At 62.6% G+C, this 10,016-nt stretch overlaps 1 protein-coding gene across 1 annotated transcript; it reads right to left on the bottom strand.

The window, feature by feature from the left end:
- OTOS (otospiralin) lies at nucleotides 1–1,166 on the bottom strand. Its single transcript, XM_055300597.1, has 3 exons — nucleotides 1,094–1,166; nucleotides 958–984; nucleotides 1–217 (listed from the first exon to the last, which is right to left on the bottom strand). The coding sequence occupies exons 1-3, from the start codon at nucleotides 1,149–1,151 to the stop codon at nucleotides 33–35; spliced, it is 270 nt and encodes an 89-aa protein (XP_055156572.1). The 5' UTR covers nucleotides 1,152–1,166; the 3' UTR covers nucleotides 1–32.
- Nucleotides 1,167–10,016: the final 8,850 nt, after the last annotated feature.

Genomic DNA, 10,016 nt, shown 5'->3' with positions numbered 1-10,016 from the left:
TATTGAGCATGAGGCCGGGGAGCCAGGCGGGCTCAGTCCTGCTGATAGGGGACATGGAACCCCAGGGTGGTCCCCAGGGGGAAGTGAGCAAAGAAGGTGCGTGCCAGGTCCTCAACCTGCGGGTAGGCCCCCAGGGCCTGGAAGTACTGCACGTAGTTCCAGAAGTCGGAGGTGGAGAAAGGCCAGTAGGGCATGGCGGGCGGCTCGGCATAGGGGCCTGAAAGACACCGCAGCCTCAGTGGCTGCCCCACCCGCCCTGCCCCGAGCTGCCCCTCCGTGATGCCTCAGGGCAGGTGGCCAGTGGCCGGTGGCCAGCAGCGCCCTGGCAGTGAAGGGGCCCTCCCAGCTGGGAGCTGGGACCTGGGCCACCCCCGGTCCTCTGTGGAAGTACCCGGAGCCTTGTCATCTGGGTGATGGCCTGGGTCTGCTTCTCGGGACTCCTGGTTGGGGTGGGGGGGACAGCTCAGGGACAGGAGGAGGAGGAGAGGGCGGGAGGGGGGCGGAATCTGGCACCCGTCCTGGAGACGCTGGGCAGGGAGGGAACACCTCGGTGAGGGTGGGGGCGCAGCCCGGGGGCTTTCCCCGGAGACCACAGCCCCAGCCCTGGAGTCCAGATGCCACTGCTCTGAGGCAGGACTCAGGTGGGGGGGCCCTGGGGTGAGTCCAGCCCGAGGATGAGGAGGCCGAGCAAGCCTAGGACACCGGTCGGGGAGGGTACGTGTCCCCAGGAGGCTGGAGGGCAGGGCCCGGGGAAGAGGCTCCTGATCCTCTGCCTGCATAGCTTGTCCTTGGCCTGACCCAGGCTCCTGCTTCATTGGCTCAGGACAGGGGGACAGCCCCCACCCAGCCCCCACCCGGCTCCCTCTTCAGACCCCATCCAGCCCCCACCCGGCTCCCTCTTCAGACCCCATCCCACCCAAACACACACAAGGAGAGAACTAGAGGACCATACGATACCTCCCTCCTCCTGCACCGGCTTGGCCCCTGCAGAGGAAGAGGAGGACAGTCACTCTGGAGAGCCCCCCAGGCAGGACCCCCCGGGCCCCCGCACACCCGCTGCCTAGTGGCCAGGGGCACAGCAGCTGCCACTCACCCGCCAGAGGTCCCAGCAGGAGGCAGAGGGCCACCCCTGGCACCAAACAGGCCTTCATCACGGCCACCAGCTGACGAAGCTCCCGTCCACCTGCAGCGGGAGGAGCCGGGGTGGGACCAGACCAGGCGCCCGGCAGCGCCCGCTTCCTCCCCCCAAGCCTCCCCACACCGGGCAGCTCCCTGGAAAACGGCTCTGGGAGGAGGTCGGGCTCTGAGGGTTCAGTTCCAGGGGCCTCAGACCGTCGTCCTGAGCCCAAGCCCCGGCCGTCTGGGTCCCTCCCTGTCGCGGCGCCCCCACATCTGCCCCTGCAGGGGTTACCTCGAGCTCCCGGGGCTCACCTCGGCTGCAGGGGGAAGGGGATGGGCTCTGCAGCCCAGCAGGCTCCTCTTTATAAGAGGCCGGGCCAGGAGGCAGGCGTCCCCCTCCACCGTCCGCCCTCTGCCCTCCGCCCTCGGAGCGGAGCCGTCAAACTGAATATTTCATCCGCCACCGCCCGAGGACTGAGGGCTCCTGTGACCCTGCTGGCAGCACGATCTTGAGAGTTCACTCGTGGGGATCGGATCCAAGGATCAGGCTGGGAGAAAAACACCGCGGCAGAGGCCCCTGCTGGGGTTTTCAGGACTGGAGTCAGCACCGGTACTGGAAGTCAACGCAGTGTCCTGTCCACCGGGAGAGACACGTCCTGAGCCTGACACCGGGGCTGAGATGCCCCCTTGCACGAGCAGCGTAATGGCTTAGCTGCCTCGGGGGACCCCTGGGGAGCCACCTGCCGACAGGACACCGCTGAGCAGAGGCCGTACGGGAAGCGTGGGTGTCCAGCCCCCCCCCACCTCAGACCACAGCGTCCCTGCCGTGATCCAGCCCGTCGTCGGGAAGGCAGGTGTTCCAGCCCCAGGGACGCCGTGGCCCACGTCTAGGCTCCGGGGTCAGTGTTCTGATACACCTCGGGGCCCGTCACCCACGGAATCCACGCAGCTGCGGTCCACGGCGTGCCGTCTGGCTGGCCGCTGAGTGGCAGGGACGGCCTAGGTGGCAGATCCAACCAACACTCCCCTGGTCCCCCCAAGCCTTTGGCAACCTGCCTGGACCGGGGACCACAGGTCTGGCATCTCAGCCTCCTGCGTGGGCAAGTTTTGCACAAACACAGACAGAGCCACTGGCCGTCACCCTGTGAATCCACTCTCGGCCACGGGGGCCCCCGGCCAGCACTCGGTATCACCTCCACCCTAACCCTCCCCATATATGGCCCCTGGGCTGCGGGCGACACAAACGGTCCTATGCAGAGCCTCCTGGGGACACACTTCGCCCCTCACCTTCTAAGTCACATCTGAGCCTCAGGGTCTCGTCACGGATCTGGAAACAGAGTCACGGGTGGTCCTCAGGAGAATCAACAGCCCCCCGCAGATGACTACTTTGTGGGGGGAACTACAGGTTCTCCAGGCAAGGGGGGCTAACCCGCCAGAGGGGGAGGAAGGGCGCTTCTGGCAAAGGACACCCTGCAGAATGTCGGGGCTCAGGTCCTCACCTTCTTCAGAATCTCCCCACATGTCCCCATCCAAGTGACGGGGCTCCTTCTTGCCCAACAATACCCGGCCCCCCCGCAAAAGATGGCCCCAGAGATCAGAAATTCAACTTGCCTTGTGATGCAGCCACCCACCAGATCAAATCTTCTTGGGTTTGCTTTGTTTTTGTGTTTTTTCAGATACTGGAATCTGTGCTTGCAAGAGATACTGGATTCTTGTAGGGCAGCTGCGTCAGGGTCCCCGGGCCTACCCGGCTCGGGGACCTCGAGGACCCCTGGACTCCCCAGAGGCTGCGCCCCTGCTGGGGTTGGTGCAGCGCAGGGGAGGGGGGAGCAGGGGGGAGCTCCCAGGCCCTCCCTGTGGGCTCACACAGGCCACCACTGGGTGTGACCACGTGGGAGGTGCCGTCTGCGGGGGGAGCCCGTGGAGCCGCGGCGCCCAGGGTACCCGTCGGGGGCGGGGCACGGAGCCCTTCTGCCCGCTGGAGACTCGGGGTGCCCGGAGGGAGCGGGTGCTCAGCCTGAACCACGCTGCTTTGGCGATGGCAGCGGCGGGGCCCTTGGACCCCTGAGGGTGCTGGGAGCCCTCCCGGGGGCCAGCCGGGGCGGGGGACCTGCAGATGGACCCCCCTCTGCATAGCACAGACGCTTTTTGGCTCTTCACCTGCCCCCTGAGCTGGGAATTTTAAGCCCTGAGCTCCTGATTTTGTTTCCCCACACTCTCCGGTCGGCAACCAGCCCCACAGCCCGCACTGCGTGTTCCGTCCAGGTGGTCTGTGGCGGGAGCCGCCCTGTCACCCAGAGCCTGGCCCTCTGCAGCCCCTCGGCCTCCAGCGCCCGCATCTTGCGGACGGCACCGCCGTCAGGCCAAGAACGGATTCCCGAGTCCCCCCGGAGCCTCGTCCCCTGGGCCCTCCTGGCTCCCGCAGGCCGCCCACACGGGGGACGCGGGGTTTGGTGCAGAGCCGGACCTCATACAGCATGGGGCGCCCGCCGGGCGAGTGGGGCTCCCCTGCCCTCCGCGTGGCCCGCGTGTCTGTGGGGGCGCCGCCCAGCGCCGTGGGGGCTGAGATCTCCGCGTCCGGGGCGGCCGACAGGGCTGGGCAGCGCGCGGGGGCAGTGAGGACCCGCCGGACGGGCCGCAGAGGGCAGGGGCGCATCGTCCAGCACCGGCCGCCCCCGATGTGCAATCAGCCGTTCCTCTGATGTCAGGAGAAAGGAAACAGAATGACATATACTGTATCTTTATAACTGTTTCCTTATTTTAAAAAAAACTACCTGAAAAAAATCTGCAAGGAATGAGCAGCGATGGTACTGGGTGGTGGGACGACGGGTGGGTTCTTTCTTCTTTCTGGACATATTATATTCCTTAATTTATTACTTTTATGTACGGAGGAAAAACCTGTGGAAACCACCACCGGTTGCTCCCTGTTACTAAGCATTGTGATCCGCCGCCCTGGGTCAGTCCCCCAGGTCTTCCACAACCAAATCACCATCCCCACGTTCACCCCACACCTTTTCTCCCTGAGTCCTTCAAGCCCCTCTCCCTTACTGGCCTGTACACACACCTTCCCTGGATCCACCTGGAGAACCCTACCTAGAGGACCCCATCTGGAGGACCCCACCTGGAGAGCCCTACCTGGAGAACCCCACCTGGAGGACCCCACCTAGAGGACCTCACCTGGAGAGCCCCACCTAGAGGACCCTACCTGGAGAGCCCCACTTAGAGGACCCCACCTGGAGAGCCCCACCTAGAAGACTCCACTTGGAGAGCCCCACCTGGAGAATTCTACCTGGAGAGTCCCACCTAGAGGGCCCCACCTGGAGAACCCCACCTGGAGAGACCCACCTGGAGGACCCCACCTGGAGAGCCCCACCTAGAGGACCCTACCTGGAGAGCCCCACTTAGAGGACCCCACCTGGAGAGCCCCACCTAGAAGACTCCACTTGGAGAGCCCCACCTGGAGAACTCTACCTGGAGAGTCCCACCTAGAGGGCCCCACCTGGAGAACCCCACTTAGAGCATCCCACCTGGAGAACCCTACCCAGAGGACCCCACCTGGAGAGCCCCACCTGGAGAGACCCACCTAGAGGACCCCACCTGGAGAGCCCCACCTAGAGGACCTCACCTGGAAAGCCCCACCTAGAGGACCCTACCTGGAGAGTCCCACCTAGAGGACCCCACCCTGGAGGCCAACTCGTCTGCCCCAGGACAAGGGGCCCTTCCCCCTCACCCAGCAGCCCCCCCACATTACCGCTCGTTGCAGCTCTGCACAGCCAGCCGTGGATTGTTCCTGTTCCGGGGGATCCCAGAGCAACGGTCCTCACCGTGCGTGCAGGTTGCCCAGGGGTCCTGTTAAATGCAAGTTCCGATTCAGCAGGTCGGGGGGGAGCCTGGGAATCTGCATTCCTGACAAGCTGCCGAGACATGCCCGTGCCGCTGGCCCCAGAGCAGGTCTAGGGTCTCGAGGCGTGGGCAGGTTCTCAACCTGGGCAGTGTCAGCACGGCCTGAGGGGCACGTGTAGCAGGCAGGTGGCTGGGCTCCACCGCTCGGGTTCCGCCTCAGAGCTCGGGGCATATGCGACCTGTTACCCGGGTGCCAAGCAGGTTCAGGGCCCGGCTTTGGGGGCCGCTGTCTAAAGCAGAGGTTCTAACCCTGACTGCACATCAGAAGCACCTGCAGAGCCGATCGATAGCCGGGGCTCAGCCCGCCGGCTCCAAAGGCAGGAAGCCGCTATGACGGGTCCAGGTGGGGCCCAGGCTGGAGTTGCCTGGGGTGGGACGCTGGACCTTGGTGGACACAGAGGACAAAGGTCGGCCTCCATGCTGACGGCAGAGAGAGGGGCAGCTGCGGCCTCCGCCAGCGTGTGGTGGGGGGGCAAGCTGGCCCGGAGCCTGCCGTCCTCTGCTGCTGCGCCCCTGAACCAGGTGACACCAGGGCACATCCTGCCCGGCCTGACGCTCCCGTTAGGCGGTCTCGGGCGCCCTCTGCCGTCCGACTCCGTTGAACCAAGCGTGGCCTCCCTGAGGTGGGGGACAGCTGCAGGTGTGGAGCCGGGCCCCCAGGACAAGCCCCCAGGTCCCCGGAAGGACGGGCAGGACGCCCTCGGTCACAGCCCTGCCAGCTGTCCCAGCACGACCAGAGCCTTGTTCCTTATCCAGCCCTAAAGCCAACAGTCTTCCCGTACTTGGGCTCCCCTGCCTGAGCCTTCCGGGGGGGGGGGGGTTCCTCTTCCCCGACCCTCCCCGCAGCCACCATCAGCTCAGCTCCCTTCCGTGGCTTCACTTTGCTTCTGGAAGCGTCCACGTGCTGAGCCCGTCCGGCTGGGAACCTCAGCCCCGGCTGCAGGCTTGCTCCCGGCTCCCTTCTGGCCAGCCCGCTCTGGGCTCTGGGCTCTGGGCTCTGGGCTCTGGGCTCTGGGCTCTGGCACTGTGCACGGCCTCAGCCCGGAGCTCCCCGCCCCTGCCCCTCCCCGAGCCCAGGAACTTTGCCCCTCTGGGGCCTTGCCCTCCCCAGCACACGGTCAGTCACTCTGTCCCCTCCTCGGCCCCAGGAAGCGACACTGCCCTGGGCTTAGCTATGTGACCCCCCTCCCCCCGCGGCCTTGAAGATACCGGAGTGTCTCGGGTCTGGAGCACTCCCTGCGTCCCGAGGGGACAGCGCCGACCGGCTGAACACTCGGCGGCCGGTGCCCGGCCCCCGTCACCTGGTTAGCATCAGGGCCACTCACGCAGCTGCCCCTGGGCGTCGGGCCCGCACGGGGTCCCCTCGAGAAGCACCTGCAAGGGGCGGGGACGCCGCTCACGCTCACGAATTCTGTTCCCAAATCCACAGTCTCTGACTGTACTTCTCATCTTTTAAGAAAAGGATTTAATTAAACATCGTAAAATCTAAAGAACATGAAAAGAGTTTTGTGGGTGAAAACGAAGTTGCCTTGGAAAGGCCCAGTCAAGGGGAATGTTGCTGGAAACTGCTGCCAGGGGAGATGTGGCCTGGGGTGGGGGGGGATGCTGAGATGGGGAGCAATGTCCCGCCCTCCGGAGCATCCGAGGAAACGCACACCTGCAATCTCGGCGGGCGCCAGGGGGCGCCGTCCTCGCTGGAATCCCGGCGCTGGCCCGCGGGACCGACGGGTGGTCGGAGAAGGTCCCGCGCAGAATTGAAACTAAAATGTGTAAAGCCCTTTCGACTCTTCTAAAAAAACATCCTTTCCTTTAGCTGATCTGTGGGAACTCCCGACCACGTCCCCGCTTGGTCCCTGAGAGGCCTCCCGAGCCCAGGGGACCCAGGCCCGGGGAGGCTGAGGCCGGCCAGTGGCGGCCCCTGGATCGCAGGGCGGATGGCTCGATGCGAGAAGTGTGTTCGTTGACTGTTTGAAATTCTAATCTAAATTGAACACCAATAAAAATTGATTCATTAAAAAAAAAAGAAATTCTAATCTAACCGGGCGGCCTGTACTTGTATTTGCTAAGCCGCAGTCCTACCCGTCCCTGCCGGGCCCCGGGCACAGACTGGCCGCGAGAAGGGGCTCCAGCCCGGGGGCCTGTAGGGTCCAGGCCATGACACAGCCCTGAGCTCCGCGGCTCGACGGGGCTCCTGGCTCAGCGCACCCGGAGTCTGCACAGCTGGCCCGGTGGGCCTGTCAGAGAGAATGGGGAGCAGCCAGATTTTTTTTTTTTTTAGATTTTATTTATTTATTTATTCATGATAGTCACACAGAGAGAGACAGAGAGGCAGAGACACAGGCAGAGGGAGAAGCAGGCTCCATGCAGGGAGCCTGACGTGGGATTCGATCCCGGGTCTCCAGGATCGCACCCTGGGCCAAAGGCAGGCGCCAAACCGCTACACCACCCAGGGATCCTGGATGGGGACATGGGGGGCACGTGGGCCCCGAAGGCCCACAACTCGGGCAGAGAGGCGCTGGCCTTAGATGTGAGCGGTCATAGATGCCCGGATCCCACGCCAGATGCTCTGTGCCCCCCTCAGGCCCCCAGAGCTCCTAGCACCAGGATCTTCTTTCTGGAAATACTCCCTGAGATGGCAGCCCAGGGCCCCAGCACCAAGATGGTGTGAGGATCTTGCCCGGGGTCGTAGATGTGGTCCTGCCTGGGTGGGAGGAGAGACACCCGGAAGGGGAGGCCAGCAGGAGATGCAGAATGTGGGGGCTCCCCGTTCATCCCCCTCCTTCCAGGGCACAGAGAGCTTGCAAGGGTCACACCCCAACACCCCAAGACTTAACCAGAGCCATCTCAGAGCCTGCACGTGTGGGAAGCGACCTCAGGCCCTGACGGCCGGAGACTGTGCGAGCCAGGTAGACACGCAGGGCCGCCGTGCAGACGTGGGCACGGGCAGGGGCGGAAGTCCAGGGGGCAGACAGCTTGGGGCAAAGTGCCCCATCGGTGTGCCTCCAGGTTCTGGGCCTGAAGCCTGCCCTGCCCCCCACAGTCCACTTCCATGAGCCGCAGGGGGACGCGGAGAGAAGGCCATCGGGACAGGTGGGCAGTTCTGTCATGGGCGCTTCTCCTTTAGGGGATCCCAATGCCCATTTGAGTCTAAAAGGCTCACTAGAGGCTCCACCTAATGTTAACGCAGGGAAAACCCACTCCCAAGAACCCCAGTGCCCCCGCATGACCCCAGAAGTACAACAGGAAAGGCCCTACTGTGGACAGCAGCTGGTTCTTGGCCTGGTGGGAGGCGGTCTGAATTTCTTCTAGGCCTGGTGGGCTGTGGGGGGTGGGGAGGGCTATGGGGGGTGGGGGTGGGGTCATGTGGGATGTGGGGATGCTGGGGGGTTGTGTTGACCATGGGAGTTCGGAGGAAGGCTGGGGATGTCCAGGGGAGGCAAGGGGCCCAGGGATCCTGGAGGAGGAGCGTGAGCTCTGCCCCGCAGGCTGGAAGATGACTCCCTGCCAGGGTGACAGTGGGATCACAGCCGTGTTGCAAAGTCAGGATTTCAGAGAGTTTGTTTCTCTACGACTTGTTATGTTGTATAGCAGGGAGAGCGCGCTGCTCTCTGAATACAGCTCACTGACCTGCGCACGGGCCGCTCCCACCTACTGGCAGGAGGGATGCTCTGTGCCCAGAGAACCCCCTGCACCGGAGCCTCTGCTTTTTTTTTTTTTTTAATTTTTTATTTATTTACTTATGATAGTCACAGTGAGAGAGAGAGAGAGGCAGAGACACAGGCAGAGGGAGAAGCAGGCTCCATACACCAGGAGCCCGATGTGGGATTCGATCCTGGGTCTCCAGGATCGCGCCCTGGGCCAAAGACAGGCGCCAAACCGCTGCGCCACCCAGGGATCCCGGAGCCTCTGCTTTTGATCAAGAAAACATAGGCCAGGGACACCCAGGTGGCTCTGTGGTTGAGCATCTGCCTTCAGCCCAGGGCGTGACCCCGGGGTCCAGGGATTGAGTCCCACATCAGGCTCCCTGCATGGAGCCTGCTTCTCCCTCTGCCTGTGTCTCTGCCCCTCTCTCTCTGTGTGTGTCTCTACGAATAAATAAATAAATAATTAAACTCTTAAAAAAAAATTCTGCCTCAGCCTTCGGATCATAAATCAGTACATGGAAAACTAAGCTCTTTAAAAAAAAATAAATAAAAGCAAGGCAATAACTAACTCTGGGAAAAAGGGATGGAGAATCATAGTAACGTCATCAGGATGCACTCTAGCTCAGAAGTAAATCTCCTTCCTTTACATGCTCATAATCCTGCGCGGCCTGGGCATTGATTTCACCCAAACTTCGATATGGCTGTGTTGAGGGACAGGGAGAACAGTGGGAAACGGCAAGATTCAGCAGATAAGCTCTAAATGTAAATGAGCGGGGGTGTATCAGTTCCGTACGCCAGTGCCGCGAGTCACCCCAAAGTGCACAGGCCCCAAGCAACAAAATGTTCATTACTCCACCGTCCAAACGGGTTAGGAACCCAGGCCCAGGACTGTGGGGTCTTCTGATTTGGGGTCTCTCACAGGGCATCAGCTGTGGTTGCAGGCACCTGAAAGCCTCACTAGGGAAGGATTCACCTCACTCACAGCACTGTTGCCAGGATTCAAGTCCCTAACGGCTGTTGGCTGGGGGCCTCCCTCTGGTCCCTGTCACAGGGCCTCTCCGTAGAGTAGCTCACACTGCAGATGCTGCCTTCCCCCAGAGGGAGGGTTCTGACTCCAGAGGGAACCCCAGGGAAGGCAAGCAGATGGAGGTCTTTCTGTAACCTAATCATAGGGATGGCATCCCATTACACCTGCCGTACCGTCTCTATTAGAATCCATTGCTAGGTCCCTCCCTCATTCAAGGGAACGGAATTATAGAAGGGCATGCACACCGAGAGTCAGGAGTCACTGGAGACCATCTCAGAGGCTGCCCCCAATAAGGCTGCGGATTACACAAGGTTCCCCAGAGA

This window comes from Nyctereutes procyonoides, unplaced genomic scaffold (assembly GCF_905146905.1).
Source record: "Nyctereutes procyonoides isolate TBG_1078 unplaced genomic scaffold, NYPRO_anot_genome, whole genome shotgun sequence".
Lineage (NCBI taxonomy): Eukaryota > Metazoa > Chordata > Mammalia > Carnivora > Canidae > Nyctereutes > Nyctereutes procyonoides.
This window is presented reverse-complemented; position numbering and strand designations above follow the sequence as displayed.